Source organism: Lampris incognitus, chromosome 1 (genome assembly GCF_029633865.1).
Source record: "Lampris incognitus isolate fLamInc1 chromosome 1, fLamInc1.hap2, whole genome shotgun sequence".
Lineage (NCBI taxonomy): Eukaryota > Metazoa > Chordata > Actinopteri > Lampriformes > Lampridae > Lampris > Lampris incognitus.
In genome coordinates, this window is record NC_079211.1 from 102,909,431 (window position 1) to 102,931,077 (window position 21,647).

The 21,647-nt window shown below is 46.0% G+C and overlaps 1 protein-coding gene across 1 annotated transcript in view; it reads right to left on the reverse strand.

Moving 5' to 3' along the window:
• Positions 1-10,266: 10,266 nt before the first annotated feature.
• Positions 10,267-21,647, reverse strand: part of lrrc74b (leucine rich repeat containing 74B) — a 31,112-nt gene continuing 19,731 nt past the window's right edge. The window contains exons 6-10 of the mRNA XM_056278602.1: positions 16,850-16,959; positions 15,985-16,100; positions 15,419-15,497; positions 10,475-10,570; positions 10,267-10,383 (exon numbers count right to left, since the gene is read on the reverse strand). Coding sequence (XP_056134577.1) covers positions 10,267-10,383; positions 10,475-10,570; positions 15,419-15,497; positions 15,985-16,100; positions 16,850-16,959 — 518 coding nt within the window. The remainder of the gene's footprint in view (positions 10,384-10,474; positions 10,571-15,418; positions 15,498-15,984; positions 16,101-16,849; positions 16,960-21,647) is intronic.

Genomic DNA, 21,647 nt, shown 5'->3' on the forward strand with positions numbered 1-21,647 from the left:
TCATCGATCAGACCGGACCAGTGGAGTGGGACTTCCGCACACCATCCGCCCACCCGTTTCCCAAACCGCTCTTCCCCACTGGGGTCGCGGGACTCTGGAGCCTATCCCAGCATTCACTGGGGCGGAAGGTGGGGAACTTCGTCGGCTACGCGCTTCTGTTCACGACTTTCTTGGATTTGAATTGTTACAGCCACGTAAATTACTTGTATTTCCGATGTCTAATAAATGTACCACAGGAAATATGTATGTATGTGTGTGTGTATGTACGTATGTATGTGTGTGTAGCTGATGATTGCTTATGACATGAAACGGGCTTGTACTACACACACACACACACACACACACACACACATATATGGCCAACTTGGGAGCTGATGACGCACGGAACAGGCTTGTGCTGCTATGAATTAAAGTTTTTTTTCTTCCTACGTCTATCTTAATATTCCGCTCCTCATTTGTTGAGCACTCTCGTCAACACCATTGACGGTTTCTTAAAAAAAAAACGAAACGCTATACATACACTCACCGGCCACTTTATTAGGCACACCTGTCCAACTGCTCGTTAACGCAAATTTCTAATCAGCCAATCACATGGCAGCAACTCAATGCATTTAGGCATGTAGACATGGTCAAGACGATCTGCTGCAGTTCAAACCGAGCATCAGAATGGCGAAGAAAGGTGATTTAAGTGACTTTGAACGTGGCATGGTTGTTGGTGCCAGACGGGCTGGTCTGAGTATTTCAGAAACTGCTGATCTACTGGGATTTTCACGCACAACCATCTCTAGGGTTTACAGAGAATGGTCCGAAAAAGAGAAAATATCCAGTGAGCGGCAGTTCTGTGGGCGAAAATGCCTTGTTGATGCCAGAGGTCAGAGGAGAATGGCCAGACTGGTTCGAGCTGACAGAACGGCAACAGTAACTCAAATAACCACTCATTACAACCGAGGTATGCAGAAGAGCATCTCTGAACGCACAACACGTCGAACCTTGAGGCAGATGGGCTACAGCAGCAGAAGACCACACCGGGTGCCACTCCTGTCAGCTAAGAACAGGAAACTGAGGCTACAATTCACACAGGCTCACCAAAATTGGACAATAGAAGATTGGAAAAACGTTGCCTGGTCTGATGAGTCTCGATTTCTGCTGCGACATTCGGATGGTAGGGTCAGAATTTGGCGTCAACAACATGAAAGCATGGATCCATCCTGCCTTGTATCAACGGTTCAGGCTGGTGGTGGTGGTGTAATGGTGTGGGGGATATTTTCTTGGCACACTTTGGGCCCCTTAGTACCAATTGAGCATCGTGTCAACGCCACAGCCTACCTGAGTATTGTTGCTGACCATGTCCATCCCTGTATGACCACAGTGTTCCCATCTTCTGATGGCTACTTCCAGCAGGATAACGCGCCATGTCATAAAGCTCGAATCATCTCAGACTGGTTTCTTGAACATGACAATGAGTTCACTGTACTCAAATGGCCTCCACAGTCACCAGATCTCAATCCAATAGAGCACCTTTGGGATGTGGTGGACCGGGAGATTCGCATCATGGATGTGCAGCCGACAAATCTGCAGCAACTGCGTGATGCTATCATGTCAATATGGACCAAACTCTCTGAGGAATGTTTCCAGTACCTTGTTGAATCTATGCCACGAAGGATTAAGGCAGTTCTGAAGGCAAAAGGGGGTCCAACCCGGTACTAGCAAGGTGTACCTAATAAAGTGGCCAGTGAGTGTATACACCTTTGTGTGTTGGGCACCCAAGGCTCATCGATGCGCAGGGGCAACGGAAGCTACCCCGTCCGGTCTGAAGTGACAGAGGTCTACCGCGGCACAAGTCACACAGACGTAATGATGATTATGGAAGGAATGTGCCACAACACAGCGCAGCAAGGCATGGATCTCTATAACCACACACCGGCCAGAATGCCCATGAAGACTCCTGTCCACCATCTAAAGTGCCTACCATGGGCACGCGAGAGTCAGAACCGGACCTTGGAGCAGTGGAAGAAGGTCGCCTGGTCTGATCAACCCCGTTTTCCTTTAGATCACGTGGATGGCCGTGTACATGTGCGCCGTTTACCCGGGGAAGTGATGGCACCAGGATGCACCATGGGAAGACGACAAGCCCATGGAGGGATTGCGATGCTCTGGGCAATATTCTGCTGGGAAACCCTGGGTCTGGCCATTCATGTGGACGTCAATCTGACACGTGCCACCTATTTAAACATTACTGCAGACCGGGTGCACCCCTTCACGGCAACTGATGGCAGTGGCCTCTTCCAGCAGGATAATGGGCTCTGCCACACTGCACACATTGCTCAGGAATAGCTTGAGGAGCATGATGAAGTGTTCGAGGTGTTGCCCTGGCCTCCAGATTCTACAGATCTCAACCCGGTTGAGCATCTGTGGGATGTGCTGGATCGACAAGTCCGATCCACGGTGGCTCCACCTCGCAACTTACAGGAGTTGAATGATCTGCTGCTCTAATGTTTTGGTGCCAGATACCACAGGACACCTTCAGGGGTCTCGTGGAGACCATGCCTCAGCGGTTCAGTGCTGTTTAGGTGGCACACGGAGGGCCAAGGGCATATTAGGAAGGTGACAAATTGAAGGAAAAACCTGAATGCTTGACCCCTACAGTGAGGGGTTAGGGGCTCTGTTATGCTGTGGGGGGCATTTTCCTGGCATGGTTTAAGTCCAGCTGTCTCCTTAGAGCAGGCCTGGCCAATTATTTTCCATGGAGGGCCACATGGGAATGTATTTTTGCCATCGCAGGCCAGAATCATATTACAGGATTATACATAATGTGTATGACTGTGTCGACACATATATCTACTGTAGGGCGTCCGGGTGGCGTGGTGGTCTATTCCGTTGCTTACCAACACGGGGATCGGCGGTTCGAATCCCCTCTGTTACCTACCTCCGGCTTGGTCGGGCGTCCCTACAGACACAATTGGCCGTGTCTGCGGGTGGGAAGCCGGATGTGGGTATGTGTCCTAGTCGCTGCACTAGCGCCTCCTCTGATCAGTCGGATTGCCTGCTCGGGGGGGGGGCATGTGGTAGTCTGCAGTCCTCCCCGGATCGGCAAGAGGGGGTGGCGCAGCGACCAGAACGGTTCAGAAGAATGGGGTAATTGGCCGGATACGACTGGGGAGAAGCCCCCCCCCCCAAAAAAGATACATCTACAGTAAATCACGTCCATATAGTTACTTATTTTACTTTTTTTTAACGTGCACAGAAATAAACCCCCACATCCATGTTGTCCTTTTGGTGGGTATTTTCATTATTAAACGTGAGATGAACTACACGGACGGAAAAGTACACTGGGCATTCAGCACCACGGACAGAGCTCCTGTTAACGGGCATGCACAAGAACAGGAGCGAGCTCAACTTTACATTTAAACTGTCCAGCCAGTGTGAGGACGTGAGGTCTGTGGCGGGCGTTGACCAGAGCAGTGGAGTTGCGTATCGTTTCTGACGTCGCCCTGCGCAGGACTGCTGAGAGTTGAAGGTCAGTAAGAGGTGAGCTCTGCCCTGACTTGTAATATTTCGTCACGGAACATGTCTGTTCCCATCCATAGGTTGACCCAAGAGATGCACAGAACCTCGTCAGTGCCGATGTTTAGAGTAGTTCTCCAATCACTGCATCAGATCGATGAGCTCGAGCTGCAGGTCAATGGGGGCGTTATACACGTTGAAGGTGAAAGGAGCGGAGACCAACCAGCGCGTCATTGCAGGGACCAGCATTGCCACTACAATACCCATAACTCCCTGCTCAACCTCACGGGTGGTCTTCACCCACCGTCTCGCCCCAAACTGCAGTATTAGTGGTTACAGTGATATCTGGTGATGCAGTTTTGCCCATAAAACCAGGGTGGATTTGAACTTCGATCTCTCGTGTGGACCCGTGCACGCCACACGCGAGGGCTAGCCTCTCCCGCAGAACGGAAGCACAAAGGACCACGTGTCTTCTTCACGTTAGTTTCATTGGAAGGTACCCCAGTCCGGTTCATCCGCTATTCAGCTGTTATTAACGGTTCCGTTTTCCTGCAAGACATGCACGGAAAGAGAAGGCGGCCAGATCCATTTTATTTCTTAATCGCCAAGAAGACTCCTCCAAGATCATCAGACGACGGACAGAGCGTTGAGGAGTTTCCATCAGATGAGCTGCTGAGAGGACAGAGGCTTGGTTTTCCGTAGACCCGCGCTTCGACGCTGGACAAGGAAGGACGCACCTCTGAAAGCCGCGAAAGAGCGATCTCAAGTAAGGCTGCTGGAGGGCAAAACGTAGTCTCAATGGTGTAGCTGAAGTATCCCAGACAGCATCCGGATGTGGGCCACTTCAGGCAATACTGCGGCACTAATGGCCTTCTGGCCCTGACCAAATGGATGTGAGCCTGAAGTGGCCCACATGTGTAATAGCAAACATGGCCCAAATGTGCCACATCAAATGTGGGCCTATTTTGGTAAAGATGCGGTGCTCTCGGCAACATGTGATCCGGATGTGACCCTGAAGTGGCCCGCGTGGTAAATGGTGAATATGGCCCAAATATCACAAAACAAATATGGGCCACCTTTGGTCAATATGTGGCACATGTGGGCAGCATTGATATGGCTTGGTTCCGGCCCAGATCTGGCAAACAGGAGCGGACCGCCCAAGTGCCATGGTTCCATGTGGGCCGGATGACAGAAAGATGGGAGTCGGGTGTGGGACGGGTCCGGGCCACAGCACTTTTGCTATCTGGGATTTATCCTTAGTGTTAATTCGCAACAGAGAGTGTGTATTTTCGGAGCAGTGGGCATTTGTTTTCGGGTTAACGGACTGAATATATCTTACCATGCTATTTCACTTCTTTTTACTTTGTTTTGTGTATTTCTCGTCTTTCGTCTCTATTTGTTATTTTATTTTTCTTTTAATTAGTTCCCTGTCTTTAACATTGATCCCTGTATCATCAATGTTAATCTAGGTAGTTGCTCTATCATTCCCTCTGGTACCTGATCAAGTGTGTGTGTGTGTGTGTGTGTGTGTGAGTGTGTGTGTGTGTGTGTGTGTGTGTTCACCAGGTTTGCCCTTCACCATCCGCCCCCACCGCCAGTCATGTTGCGGGTCTGTCTCCCTCACCCCTCATGAACTACGCCATCCTCTTGCCCCTGAGATTTTCCGTGGGCAGTCTCTGGACCAGTGGTCTGGTTCTCCACTCACAAAGCAGCCATCATCCTCTGTTCTCCTCACTCTGCTCGGAGCATGGCTGCAGCCTCCACACTCTCCACCATGCCCTTGTCCTTGCCCTACAGAACTTGACCCTGATAAGCATGCAATTGGGCCATCTGCAGCTTGCCCGCCAGTTTCTCCTGTTTGCTTTTCTTCTTTTCTGCGAAGGCCACGGCTGTTATTTCTGGATGGGTTGCATAGTCTCTCTTGGTTTGCATTCTTCCCGTGTCCCAGCCAATGCAGACATACATCATGGTGAGTCCATCGTCCCCTGGATTTGGGTCTGGCACCTCCAGCATTGGCAGAACAGGCACAAGTCCAGGTGCTTGACACAACCGGGTGTGTGCTGCTGAAGGGCGGAAGCCCACTGAGTTACCTGACTTGGGTAGGGGATCTGATGAGGCCTCTGGCAGTGATGGATATAATGGTGGGTAGGGGGGCGGGTTTGGCTGTGGCCCCAGTGGCAGGTCTGGTCTGTGTTGGTTGACAATAGGGATCGTTGGCGGCGGTAGCATCAGGTCAAGGTCATCCTGTTTGCACTTTGTTTAGTTTCACCCCCCTTTCCCCCATCTGCTGTGTGTCGCCCTGCTTCACTCTACTCTGTGTTTGCTGGCCCCTGATATTCAGTCTTCTCCTGTCCTCCTTCAGCTGACTTTCTGTGGCATTTACCCATTTTGTTGCCTTTTGTATGGTCTGCTGATTTTTATTTTGCAGACACAATGTTGCCACTATTCATAGATACTGTTCAGTGTTATGAAATCACCATATGATCATTAACAGTAGAAGAGATAACATGGATTTTTTTTTTATTCAGCAGAGATGAGACAGCGCTCTCTTTCTCTCAGACACACAAACACACTCAAGTGAGCAAGAAGGGGGGGGGGGGGTTTACACACAGATGCAACAGCCTGCTCTCCCCCCTCTTCTCTATCATACAGACAGAGGCATGCTGTAGGAAGAGAGAAAAAAAATCCTCCAAAAAAAAAAAAGAGATTAAAACTCATATAATCAAAATAACTAAATAGGATCACTGCCTCACTCTCACTTAGATATCTTGGCTCTTTACCATCCTCTATTGAACTTTTAATAGGGTTTTTTCCCAAGGAATGACTTGGACAAAGAAACCAGTGAGTTCCAAACTCCTTTTAGCAAGGGGAATACTGCCCCTCTTCTATACCCAGTGCTATAGGCATGGGAATACTGCCCCTTTCTTCTGTCAGAGAATACCGCCCCGTCTTTAGTTTATTGAGGCTTTACTCGAAAGGACCCTAAGGCAACTGCTGCCTTGCCAGCCGAGGGGAGGGGGGATTTATTCTCACAGTGTGTAGAATCAGGCTGTGTAAAACAATTAATGTACAGCAACTTCATGGGACCAGGCTTCAACATGCGCACCTCTCCTCAGGAAGGCTCCCAGCCAACTGAGGAAAACTGGGCCAATTCACAGGAAGTAGCATCACCAAAATGTCAACGGTCACACAACCAAAACATTGTACCATTAATAAAATAAAAAGCTCCCCAAAAGAAATATACAGAAATATTTAGCCTATGTACATAAGAAACACCAACACATGAACAAAATGGGAAAATTGATTATTGGTGAAATATGAACCTGTTACATTAATACACCAGTTACATCAGGAACATTTGTCCTTTCATTCCATGCACCTGCGCACATGAAATGAAACAAAATGTCATTTCCCCCAGCGGTGCAACACAAAAACATATCCAAGCTACAAGAACACATATACATCCAAACTACAAAAACACATATCCAACATAAAAAAGAAAATGACACACACACACTGTCCAAAACAGTGAAACGCCAGGCTGACAGCCTGAACTGCCGGTCCGCATGGGCTAGCAGTTAGCTTAGCCTGCCCCACTTCCGCGTCCTGTTAGACCGCCCTCGGCGTTTCCTCCTCAGGTGCAGCTCCAGACAGGGCCATGGTCTCTGGGCCCACTGGACGCAGCAGACAAGGCTCCCCCAGCTGAGCCAATGCCAGCTCTCCCAGCCAGACACCTTCGACACACCTCCCCGCACTCCACACGTCGACACCAAAAACAGTTAACGCTAGGTGAGGCCGCTGCCAGACCGCCCTCGGTGTTATCGGAACTGCCGGTCTGCATGGGCTAGCAGTTAGCTTAGCCTGCCCCGCTCCCGCGTCCTGTCAGACTGCCCTCGGTGTTTACAGTACAGCTCAGAGTATCTATGATATCATCACACCCAACAAAACCTAAACAACCATCAATGCGTGTTTTAAAACTAAACCCACTTTTAGAATCTAAAAGAGTAAATGCAATTTCTATAATGCACTAAATAGCTATCAAAAGTTGAGATAACTTACTGCTGTCCTGTTTCCTGAAAAGATGAGTCCCGGCCGAGGACTGGTCAGCCTTCTCAAGAAAAGGTCAGCAGGTTAGCAGTCTCAGTGAGACCTCTAGATGTGTCATGGAAAAGTACCTGTGAACACGCTGGACTCGGAAATAATTGCACAGAGCAGTTGATGGTTGATAATAAAAGACGCTTAGAATTTTACAATACACCGATAAGGCAGGACAAGAGGAATACGGAGAAACACACAAACAGACCTCATGGGTCCATCCCTGTATTCTCCCGCTGTACCATATGGGGAACACCTCCCTGCATTCTCACTGAACAAAGCTGTCTTCCTTATATACCTTTCCAAGACAAAGACTTATCCCAGTACACTTTCCTATACCTCTGTGACAAAGTGGGTGAGTACACACCATTTGTCCCGTCATCAACCCTAACCATTTCCAGGTGTTGGCTTTCCCTGGCACAGCGGTGCAGCCTAAACTCAGGTGCTGCTGATAAGGCAGTATGTAGGCGGTAGCTTTGGCGTTGTTAGGTTCTGCAGCACGTCAGGGTGCAGATGTGTGCACGAGCAGTTCAACTGATATGAGTTGAGTGTTGCTCATTTACTTGTTAATTCAAAGCTCAATTATTGGGAGTTGAGTTTGTTCAGTTAAGATGAGTTAACTGTTAATTTGTTCGTTTACTTTCTTTTTCATATTTTGTTTCATGTAGCTACACCCTGTAAATAACTAGAAACGGTTTGCAGTCTGCCTCCTTCGTTTTAGCCACTCCAGACGCCTGAGGCGCGTTCAAATTTGGCAACCTGAGGCGAGCGTTCCAGGTGAAAAAGCTTTTCTTTGACCTTTTACATTTGAATATTTTTGTAGCATCCCCACCGAATGATGGTCAACACTTCAACGGATGATTTTTTATTTATTTAAAAACTCCAAACCACCGTAAGAGCTAGATATAAAGCACAAACAGAAATACTGTGGCGAATTCTACTAGTGTTTCTGCCCCGAGGTTCATTCACATATTACCCACAATGCAACTGAGCGGTCGATGTTTTGGTTATGTTGTGGGATATGGAGCATGTTAAAAACGGACATATCTGTTACAGATAGCGGTGATGTGGTGGAAGGTAATGGGGACGTTATGAGAGAAGCTAGATTAGATAACATGCTGCTTCCCACCATGAGGGTAAAGAGTAGGCAGGTAGATGGGGTCGCTTCGGTGGCCGGAAAAAGGGAGGAGCGAAGACCCATACAAGCTTGTGTCTGTTTTGACTTGCGGTCATTAAAAGCTTACTTGTTAACTCTGAAAGGGTGTCCAAGAGGTCCATTATTTAACCACGTCACAATACATTAACTACATAGCCATGTAGCTTCGAGCGTTAGCCTAGCTTAACATTAGCTCACATCTGTTAACCGATACTCAACTTAGAAGAGCTATTAAGTTCCTGAAGGCTTCAAAATTACGTCAAAGCACAAAAACACACAACAATGCAATACAAAGAACACTAACGTTGTGCCTCTTCGGAGGGTGCTAATACAATAAAATTCGACTTAATGAGATCCCGTTTCACCGTTAACGTTCCTTCTTCCGTTCGCGATAGGAAATACTAAGAATCAATTCGTAGTTTCAGAATAAAAGTCCCTCAAAGCAAACGGAACAGGAAATACTGTTGTAACCGGTTATTTTCTTGCCCGGTGCGGGATTCGATACGAGGGGGACTGCATCACAAAGCGACGTCAGTAACCGCTCGGCTAAAGGGCAAGACTCGTTAGCTAGGGACTAACGTGTCTTATTAGTAGTTTACACTGTAATACATATTTAAAACATTAGACCTACAATAATATGAATACGTGGTTGTTCAACAGGGAAATCTCTTTAGAATTACACTTAGCATTGGGTTAGCTACAATTTTTGTTAGTTCGACTTAAGCTAAACAAGATGGCGACCAATACGGCAATTTTATTAGCTGCAGCCTCTGTTCTCGTCGGTGGTTTTACGGAGGGAAACGCGTTAGATGTTTGTCAGGCTGGTACACCGAAACCACAAGGAGACTGGAGGGCTCCGTAACCAAAACCCTACCGACCTATAACGATGTAACCAGTTATTTTCTTGCCCGGTGCGGGATTCGATAGGGGTTGTGCTGCACCACAAGGCGACATCACTAACCGCTCGACCAAAGGGCCAGACCCGTTAGTTAGGGACTAATGTGTCTTATTAGTAGTTTACAACGATTTACATTCAGTCTTTAGTCCAGCATCCATGATTGTTCGCCGAGAACTACCTCCTCAGATCGTCTGTGTGTGTTTGCAAACGTTTGCAGTGAACTCGCAGCAAACGAAAAACATGTTTGGAAAAAGTCTGCGAACGTTTGCCTTTGCTTGCTAATTTGAACGCACCTCTCTGGTCATCGCAAGTAAGCGGGCTATAAACAACTGTGATTTGAGCAGGGTACATGGGAGAGAGGATAACACCCATGCCCCCATTACAAACATTCAGAGTTCACCTTTTAAAGCAGATTTTACCAACAGACATAGAGAAACAAATACACAATGAATACATGATAATTCCCAATGCTTCACGCCAAATTTCCATCACACCTCCCACTTGACTTGATTTTTGGATCATGCACTGATGAATTTGGCCTTTGCAGTCCTAGGATATGGAAGTTCCCTACCCTCTCTCTGGCCTAAAAGTACTTTGATTCCTGTAGCTTGTTTCAAGACTTGGGTTTCCTGAATATGTCAACCCTCCCTACATGTTTTACCGCAAGGGAAGGTAATATCTCTTTTACTGCGGCGTACAAGTCTTCAAAATCCTGGTTTACTGGGATGTCCTAGAAAGAAAAATATTAGAAAGAGAAGTGGGCAATTGGGTTTGATTCCTGCGAGAGGAAGATTCAAAGCGATATGATGTGTCTAACTTACGGAAAAGTCTAACGTCTCCATGGCTGACGCTGGGTTTCCTTGTAAAGACTTGAGGATCCCGTAACAACCAGCACACTGAATGGGGTTCCTACCAATCTAGTGGGGGGAGAAAGCCATTAAGAATATAAAGTGGGGTATCAGAACAGAGCAATAACACCTTGACATTTTTTTTTAAATAGGTGTTTTATCTTGATTATGAGTAATGATTCCATATGTACCAGAAAAGACAATAAGGGGGTATTATGACTTTTATACTTTACAGCTAGTGCATCTACATGGAAGCTGAACTGTGAATGTATTGCAAGCTAGACAGGGAAAAAAAATTATAAGCCGTTTAATACAAATCTCATAATATTTGCAATTGTGCATAGATTTACAAATATGTATTACAATTTGCATGCTATAAGTCTAAAGATATGAATACACCTTTACGAATATAACTACATGTTCAAAAATATGCCTACACAATTCCAGCTGCTGAATACACGTTGACAAATAATTCACATTTGCAGCTCTACAGATTCCTATCCCTGACATCGGCATCCCTTATGTAAGGATCACATTCACAGCTTGTTCTAAAACCCAGCCACTGAGGATGCGCAAGCCAGTGCCTTCTTAGTGCCGGTCCCAAGCCAGGATAAATAGGGACGGTTGTGTCAGGAAGGGCATTCTGGCATAAAACCTTTGCCAAATCAAATATGCGGCTCAAAATCAGATTTCCATACCAGATCGGTCGAGGCCCGGGTTACCAACAACTGCCACCGGTACTGTTGGCCAGCAGGGTGCCAGTGGAAACTATGCTACTGTTAGGCGAAGGAAAAGGAGAGGGGGAAGGCATGTCCAGGGGCAGCAGGAGAGGAGGAAGGGTAGGAGTGTGGAGGTGAGAGTTGGAACTTAGAATGTTGGCACTATGACTGGTAAAGGGAGAGAGCTGGCTGATATAATGGAGAGAAGGAAGGTAGATATACTGTGTGTGCAAGAGACCAGGTGGAAGGGGAATAAGGCCAGGAGCATCGGAGGTGGGTTCAAACTCTTCTACCATGGTGTGGATGGGAGGAGAAATTGGGTAGGGGTGATTCTGAAGGACGAGTATGTCAAGAGTGTGTTGGAGGTGAAGCGCGTGTCAGACAGAGTGATGAGTATGAAGCTGGAAATCGAAGGTGTGATGATGAATGTTATCAGCGCATATGCCCCGCAAGTTATGTGTGAGATGGAAGAGAAAGAAGAATGCTGGAGTGAGTTGGATGAAGGGGTGGAGAGGGTACCCAAGGAGGAGAATGTGGTGATTGAAGCAGATTTCAATGGGCATGTTGATGAAGGGAACGGAGGTGATGAGGAGGTGATGGGCAGGTATGGTGTCAAGGAGAGGAATGTGGAAGGACAGATGGTGGTGGATTTTGCAAAAAGGATGGAAATAGCTGTGGAGAATACATATTTCAAGAAGAGGGAGGAACACGGTGACGTGGAGTGGAGGAAGGTGCACACATGTAAGAGAAGCGATCTGAAAGGGATTGGAGACTGCAAGGTAGTGAAGGGGAGAATGTAACTAGTCAGCATCAGATGGTGGTCAGTAGGATGACTTTGGAGATCAAGAAGAGGAAGAGAGTGAAGGCAGAGCCAATGATCAAATGGTGGAAGTTGAAGGCAGACAACTGTTGTGTGCAGTTCAGGTAAGAGTTAAGACAGGCACTGGGTGGTAGTGAAGAGTTGCCAGATGGCTGCGCAACCACTGCAGAAATAGTGAGGGGGACAGCTAGGAAGGTACTTGGTGTGTCATCTGGACAGAAGAAGGAAGACAAGGAGACTTGGTAGTGGAATGAGAAAGTACAGCAAAGTATACAGAGGGAGAGTTTGACAAAGAGGTTGCAGTACGGTGGCGCAGTGGTTAGCACTGTCGCCTCACAGCAAGAGGTCCTGGGTTCAAACCCCAGGGTTTTCCAACCTTGGGGGTTATCGCAGGTCATCCTCTGTGGGGAGTTTGCATGTTCTCCCCATGTCTGCAGTGGGTTCTTGCCAGGTCCTCCAGTTTCCCCCACCATCAAAAAAAGACATGCATGTTAGGGTTAATACTCCTGTCTGTGCCCTTGACCGAGGCATGGAAGGACAAACTGCAGTTGGTCCGTGGGTGCTGCACGGTGGTTACCCACTGCTCCTAGCTACACAGCTAGGATGGGTTAAATGCAGAGCATAATTTCCCTACGGTGATCAATAAAGTATCTCAAAATAATTTTCTTTTTTTTTAAAAATCAAAGAAGTGGGATAGTCATAGAGATGAACAAAGTAGACAGGAGTACAACGAGATGCAGCATAAAGCAAAGAGAGGTAGCAAAGGAAAAGGAAAAGGCATATCGTGAGTTGTATGAGAGGTTGGACACTAAGGAAGAAGAAAAGGACTTGTACTGATTGGCTAGACAGAGGGAGTGAGCTGGGAAGGATGTGCAGCAGGGTAGGTCGATGAAGGATAGAGATGGAAATGTTCTGCTAAGTGAGGAGAGTGTATTGAGAAGGTGGAAGCAGTAGTTTGACGGGCTGATGAATGAAGAAAATGAGAGAGAAGGTTGGATGATGTGAGGATAGTGAATCAGGAAGTGTGTTGGATTAGCAAGGAGAAAGCTATGAAGAGGATGAAGAGTTGAAAGGTGGTTGGTCCAGATGACATACCTGTGCAGGCATGGAGATGTTTTGGGGAGATGGCAGTGGAGTTTTTAACTAGATTGTTTAACACAATCTTGTAAAGTGAGAGGATGCCTGAGGAGTGGAGAAGAACCATGCTGGTACCGATTTTCAATAATAAGGGTGATATGCAGAACTGTAGTAACTACAGAGGTATAAAGTTGATCAGCCACAGCCTGACGATATGGGAAAGAGTAATAGAAGCTAGGTTAAGAGGAGAGGAGATGATTAGTTAGCAGCAGTATGGTTTCATGCCATAAAACAGCACCAGATGCAATGTTTGCTTTCAGAATGTTGATGGAGAAGTATAGAGAAGGTCATAAGGAGTTGTGTCTTTGTGGATTTAGAGAAACAATATGACAGGAAGCTGAGAGAGGAGGTGTGGTATTGTATGAGGGAGTCGGAAGTGGCAGAGAAGTATGTAGGAGTGGTGCAGGATATGTATGAGGGAAGTGTGACAGTGTTGAGGTATGTGGTAGGAATGATGGATGTATTCAAGGTGGAGGTGGGATTGGCTCTGAGCCCTTTCTTGTTTGCAATGGCGATAGACAGGTTGATGGACAAGATCAGGCAGGAGTCTCCGTGGACTATGATGTTCATGGATGACATTGTGATCTGCAGCGAGAGTAGGGAGCAGGTTGAGGAGAACCTGGAAAGGTGGAGGTATGCACCGGAGAGAAGAGGAATGAAAGTCAGTAGTAGCAAGGCGTAATACATACGTATGTTTGAACGAGAGGGAGGACAGTGGAATGGTGAGGATGCAAGGAGTAGAGGTGGCGAAGATGGATGAGGTTAAATATTTGGGGTCAACTGTTCAAAGTAACGGGAAGTGCAGAAGAGAGTTGAAGAAGAGAGTGCAGGCAGGGTGGAGAAGAGTGATTTGCAACAGAAGGGTACCAGCAAGAGTTAAAGGGGAGGTTTACAAGATGGTAGTGAGACCAGCTATGTTATATGGTTTGGAGACGGTGGCACCAACGAAAAGACAGGAGGCGGAGCTGGAGGTGGCAGAGTTGAAGATGCTAAGATTTTCACCGGGAGTGACGAAGGAGGACAGGATTAGGAACGAGTATATTAGAGGGACAGCTCAGGTTGGACGGTTTGGAGACAGTGCAAGAGAGGCAAGATTGAGATGGTCTGGACATGTGTGGAGGAGAGATGCTGGGTATATTGGGAGGAGGACACTGAAGATGGCGCTGCCAGGGAAGAGGAAAAGAGGAAGGCCAAAGAGGTTTATGGATGTGGTGAGGGAGGACATGCAGGTGGCTGGTCTGACAGAGGAAGATGCCAAGGACAGGAAGGGATGGAAACAGATGATCCACTGTGGTGACCCCTAACGAAAGTAGTTGTAGAGACACTTTACAGCTATATTATGTATTAGAATACATAATGCCTTTCATTCATCCATTCATTTATTCAACTGTTCAAATTGTATACCCATGTAATTCAATTCAGGGTCACAGGAGCCTTTTCCCAGCAACTGTTGGGTCAGAAACAGGGAGGTACTCTGAACAGATTGCCAGTCCATTACAGACACACACACACACACACACACACACACACACACACACACACACACACACACACACACACACACACACACATACACACACACACCCATCATCCATATACTATTCATCCTATAGCAATTTAGGATCTGCCATGCGCCCAGTGGAAACCCAGACCAGTATGAGTAGAACACGCTAACTCCACACAGAAACTGCTGTTGCTATGGTCTAACTGTCCAAACCATTTAGCCACACAGCTGCTCCTGTCACACTACATAATGTATGTAAATACAAATCTGGAGATAACGGAAAGATCGCTAAGTTGTGCACAGTGGGAAGGGAATCATCAGTGCTGTTGAAATGCTTGACCAATCAGCTTGCTCATTTAAAACTGTCTTTTGCATGCTTATATAGGGACCGCTGTAATAGACTGGACTTACTGCGGGACCGCTTAATCGACCCCAGATTTTTTGGTTTCTCATGTGCACAAGCCCTTAAAACACTCAGGTTCTATATAAGACTCAGTCATGCGCGTCTGATCCACATCAAATGCTCTGACTCGAACCCGGTTTTTCGTAAGCCTTCCTCATGAAGATGTTTTTAATTTGTCCCCTCAGTCCATCCAGGTGAGGCTTTAAGAACTGAGCTGGGTTGTTTACATTAATAAAGGCAGCGATCCATTTAGCAGCATAGTATATCCCATTTTACTCATCGATGCCCCCGAACGCTTTCAAATCTAGAACCAATCTCCTTTCCATCGGCTTACGCTGAGCGCCTTCATTGTCTTGTTTACTCTGAGACCCAGGGCGAAGCGGATGGCTCCTTCAGGTGGTATGCGGTTGTTTCTGCGGTGAGGAAGAAACACATAAAAAAAATTTGAAATTAAAAAAATAAATAAATGTGAAGGAGCGAGTGGAGCGTGAGGCAAATAATCCAAAAGTGTTGTTTTTTTTAGGTGGTATTAGAGACTGCAAAAATGTCTTTTGAAACCTTAGTGAGAAACTTTATTTTGCCTATAAAACCTAATAACTGCAAGGCAAAAATGATTTTGCAACTGAATGGAGTCTATGTCAACAGCCTTTCGGTTTGATTTATAGGTAACGCTACTGAACTGTTATTGCCACGACAGCGTGCAAATTGTAATTACCCGAAAACTCATAAAGGACGCTTGTTTGCTGTTGCACTTTTTTGCCTTACAGAATAACCGAACAAGGCAAAACTTGGGGTCTGTATAAGCTTAGGTGAAGATGCAAACCTTTGCCCTTTTCAAACTCGATTAAGCGCTGATCTGATTAAAAGACACAAAGGTAGGAGAGACAGACACACACACACCTCAGATCAAGCTCCACCAGAGTGTTGTTCTCTTTTAATGCTTCTCCCAAAGCAATGGCTCCCTCTTTCCCCAATCCATTATAAGACAGATCCAGTGTCCTCAGGAATATGTTGGCCTCGAATGAAATGAATAAATAAATAAATGGAGTAAAACAGAGAAAGGCCTGACCACCTCAAAGGCAGCAACAAATAGGACCGAGAGATATTCTCTAACAAGGTTAACAGAGGAACAAAGAAGCAGATCAAATTAGGGTGGGCCAGGAGTATGGATCCAGCATTAATAAAACCCTTGAGCCCGGCTCTTTCGAACCCACGAGGGCAGCTTTCTGATTACAGCCCTCTTGACCATTCCTGGCAGTTGGAAAACTGATTGTCTCCCTGCCATCGAGCTCGGAGATACTTGATAAATATCAGAGCTGGCCTTTGAAAAAGTTTTCAATATTGCTAATCTATTTATCATTGGACCTCGTAGCCTGTCTGTGATATACCGACTCCCTGATACCGAGCAGAAATTCTATTTGTCGCCACGTCGCCGACAGGCAAAGCAGCCAAATGGGTCTGCTTTAAAAGTTTGTGAAAGCTGAGAAGATTGGAAAAGTTTTGTCCAACAAAGTCCTTTTTCTGAACATTATACATCAGTGGAAAGTAAATATCCTCTTCCTTCTTTGTTATTACACATATAAATATGATTATATTTACGATGGGGTCCGAACGCAACAAATCCTGAAATACAAACACATTAATTTCTGCGTTTCAAACCTGAGTGCTTCAGTTTATCCTGGAGAGAGGAGAAACAGTCCTCATTCAACTATAAGCATATAGTTTAATGCATTTGTATTCAAATAATGATAGCCAGATATTTTACCCCGATGCCCCTGGCCAACATCACTGCTCCTCTCCCACGGATGGCGTTCCAGGCCAGGCTCAGCGATCTCAGACCTGTGTTCTCAGATAAGGACTCTCCCAGTGTCTCCCCTTGAAATAAAAAAAAAAATCACTTTTTTTTGTTGCATAAAGTCTTATATCACAAAACACTACATATACTGTACATTTTGAAAATAAATTAATGCTTGTAATTATTTTTCCAATCCATCTAAAAGATGGATAACTATTTCACCAATTGGTGAAATTATTCATTTTGGTTTTGCATTCTGTACAGAGGAGTCCTATCGTTCTTTAAAATCCTTTACACTTTCATTTTAGACAATTCAAATATTCTTACATATCTACTTTATAGTGTGCAGCCTAAGATACTCCAGCTCATGTGGCAGATTTTCATAGATATTCTACTTTATAATGTGTAATCTCAGATGTTTTGTCCCTATGTCATGTCATGTCTTGTGTCTGTGTCAAATTCCCTGTGTATCTGTTGTGTGTGTGTGTTTGAGTGGGTGAGTGTGTGTGTGAGAGTGAGAGAGTGGGAGAGAGAGAGGGAACAGAGAGAACAGAGGGGCAAATGTGTGGAAGCTTGAAGTACCATTATCACCAGCCTACTTTGAAAATTACTGGAGTGGATTTCTGCACTCCACTGGATACAAGCACAAATGGATAAATAACAGATTATCAAGCATAGAATTTAAAATTGCACCCGGCTGCCTGTGAGATACTGATCCTCTAAGTGAAGCCTCTCTGGTGCTTGTTGATACCTTTTGGGTTCACTCAGTTTGTTCAAGAGTTGAGTCATTGCAGTGGTAACAGCCTTGATTTGGTTTTATCTAAAGGGATAGCTGTTTCTGATCTGACTGTCTTGTCAACCACATCTACTGTGTCAGATCATTTTCTCATCAAACTTGAAGCATTATTGGCCTTACATCTGTGCCTTAATGTCGGCACAGATGTAATTGCCACTTGCCACATTGGTCCGTCCACTGTAGCTGCATTTGGCCAGCAGCTGCCTGAAGTATTGGATACTTTCACTGTAGTGCCTGACTCTGTTGAACATCTCACTAGTGACTTAAATGTGGCCCTCTCTAGTCTCCTCGATTCAGTTGCACCTCTCACTACCAGAGCTAGGCAACTATCCATCCATCCATTGTCTTAACCACTTATCCTGCTCTCAGGTTTGCGGAGATGCTGGAGCCTATTCCAGCAGTCGTTGGGTGGCATGTGGGGAGACACCCTGGACAGGCCGCCAGGCCATCACAGGGCCCACACACACACACACACACATTCATTCCTAGGGACAATTTAGTACCACCAATTCACCTGACCTACATGTCTTTGGACTGTGGGAGGAAACCGGAGCCCCCGGAGGAAACCCACGCAAACACGGGGAGAACATGCAAACTCCACACAGAGGACGACCCGGTATGACCCACCAAGGTTGGACTACCCCAGGGCTCAAACCCAAGGCCTTCTTGCTGTGAGGTGACCGCGCTAACCACTGCGCCACCATGCCGCCTGCTAGGCAACTAAATAGGTCTAAACCCTGGTTTAACGAAGAGACACGTGCTCTTAAGTGGGCCTGCAGGAGACTGGAACATAAATTGCTAAAATCAAAATTGGAAGTTTTTTACCTATCTTGGCATGATTTTTTTTTTCAATTGAAATGCAAGCATACTTTATCTGGAACCGGGTATATGCATGTAAGTTGTCGTCATTTGATGACTGGGAGAGCTGGTGCCGGATCGGCTGGAAGAGCTTGGTCTGCTGCATCCTGTGGGCCCAGAGACCAAGGCCCTGCCTGGAGCTGGGTCCAACAGGAGGCACTGAGGGCAGTCTGACAGGACGCGGAAGCGGGGCAGGCTAAGCTAACTGCTAGCCCATGCAGACTGCCAGTTCTGATAACACCGAGGGCGGTCTGGCAGCAGCCTCACTTGGCATTGACTATGTTTTTGGTGTTTTTGGTCGTCATGTGCAGTGCAGGGAGGTGAGTCAAGGGTGTCTGGCTGGGAGAACTGGCATTGGATTGGCTGGGGGAGCCTGGTCTACTGTGTCCAATGGGCCCAGGGACCACGGCCCTGCCCGGAGCTGTGCTTGAAGAGGAAGCACCGAGGGTGGTCTGACAGGACGCGGAAGGAGGCTAAGCTAACTGCTAGCCCATGCAGATCGGCAGTTCCGACAGTCATCCTGGCTGGCGTTCGCTCTCTTGGACAGTGATTTTTTTTTATATGTTGGACATATGTGTTTTTGTAGTTTTTTTGTAGTTTGGCTATATGTGTTCTTGTAGTTTGGATATGTGTTTTTGTCTTTGTGTTGCACTGCTGTGGCTGGGGGAAATGTTATTTCATTTCATTTCATTTCATGTGCGTAAGTGCATGAGATGAAACGAAACCTCTTCCCTTTAACGGCCAAAGCAAACTGAAGCGTGATGTCACTGCTGCGAGTGAGAGGGATGTCAGGTGCTGCAGCTGAGACAGTATATATTTCCACATTTCTAAGTACTAGAGAGAGTTGGATCAACAACTTTCGATCCATATAGAACAAAACTATCTATATGTACCTATTCAATCAGCGTGTCACTCCACTGAAACTGCTCTAACCAGAGTGGTAAATGATCCTCTACTTGCTATGGACTCTGATCCCACCTCTGTGCTTCTATTACTGGAACTCAGTGCAGCCTTTGACACCATTTATCACTGTATACTCTTAGATAGAATAAATTGTAATTTTGGTGTATCTGGCTCCGCTCTCACTTGGCTTACGTCCTACGTATCTGAGAGAACACAGTGTGTGTGCTATAATAATATTACACATTATAAGTCAAAGAAAGTTGAATCAGTTCATCTGGACATGTTTATTGAGAGAAACATTTCATCATTCATCTATGTGACATCTTCAGTCTAAACTGACTGCAGGTATCCCCACCCTTATAAACAATACAGTTGCATAATGACCGTAACCAACGATTAGTTTCATATGCAAATAGGCGTGACCATTGACTACAGTTTCAATGGCCATGTGTACTATTCACAGAGGATTTGGGAATGTTTGCAATCAAGGCATTGTTAGCCCCCCCAGTTTAGGGATGGTCGTTCCCTCTTCACATAGATGGCCTTTTTTGACTCCCTTTTCAAACCAGCGTTCCTCCCTATCAAGGATGTATACATCCTCATACTTGAAAGAGTGGCCACTGGTCTGTAGATTGGTGTCGACTGCAGAGTCCAGGCCTGATGCAGGATGCAAGAGTCTGAAGCTCTTCTGTGTTGTGCCATCCTCTTGGCCAGCAGCACTTAACAGCATATACCATATTGCTCTGTTTGTGCCGGGGGACCCGATCCTTGGGGTGGACCAATTTCTGGCGCAGCATGTTTTGGGGTTTGAAAGCAACTGAGACGCAGTGTTTGGAAAATATGTGTCTCAACTTCTTCAACACTCCCACCACATATGGAATCACCACTGGTTTATGCTTAGGAAGCTGTTGTCCTTCTCCTCTCTTCGATCAGCTGGTGCACTGTTTGGGTGTCTCCCTGGCTTTGACAAATGCCCAGTTAGGATAACCACACTTAACCAGGGCCGGTTTAATGTGGGATTTCTCCCCTTCCCCGGCCGCTGTTTCGGTGGGGACATTGTCAGCTCGGTGGTACAGCGTGCTGATGAATCCTAGTTTGTGCTTCAGTGGATAATGAGAGTCAAACCTTAAGTACTGATCAGTATGAGTTGGCTTACGGTAAACATCAACAATCAAATGTCCTCAATCACCAATTGCAATTTCATAATCTAAGGTTTACCTTTCATTTTTCACATCCTCCCTGGTGAACTTGATGTGGTTGTCCACAGAGTTAATGTGGTCGGTGGAATGTGGTACGCCCTGAGATTTAATTTTAACCCAGGTGTCATTCACAAATCAGAACCAATAAGTAGGTGGTGTCCCTGAATAGGAGATCAGAGCATATTATATGGCATTCCCAAGGGCTTGGTTCATGGCCTAGCTCTCTCTTGGCTTAAGTCCTACTTATCTGGGAGAACACAGTGTGTGTGCTATATTACACATTATATGGCATATCTCAGGGCTCAGTTCTTGGCCCTCTACTTTTCTCGCTTTATATTTTGCCTTTTGGGCAAATTATATATAGTCATGGAATACATTTCCATTGCTATGCAGACGATACTCAGCTGTATGTGTCTGTAAGGGCTGATGATCATGCTCAAATTTTTAGAGACCTGCTTAGCTGCTGTGAAATGTTGGATGTCTTTAAATTTCCTGCTTTTAAATGCAGATAAAACTGAGATGCTGGTCATTGGCCCTTGCTAGACATTTGATCAAGTAACAGTAACGCTCAACAACTCTGTGATTTCACAAAGTGTGGCAGCCAAAAATCTTGGTGTTACATTTGATTCCAGCCTTTTCTTTGATAAGCACATTTAAGAAATCACCAAGACTGTTTCTTTTCATTTACGTAACATAGCTAAAATTCAGTCTTTCCTATCTATGGCTAACGCACACAGAGACTCTAATACATGCATTTGTTTCATCCAGACTTGATCACTGTAATGCTCTTTTTTTATGTCTGCCATGTGCTTGTACCAAAAGTCTTCAGATGGCTGCAGCTAGAATCCTAACTAAAACAAGAAAATTTGACCATATTACACCAATTCTTGCCTCCCTTCATTGGCTTCCTATCCATGTTAGATCAGACTTCAAGGTGCTTCTGCTGACTTACAAAATCCTAAATGGACTTACCCCATCATACATGTCTGATCTCCTTAAACCGTATATTCTA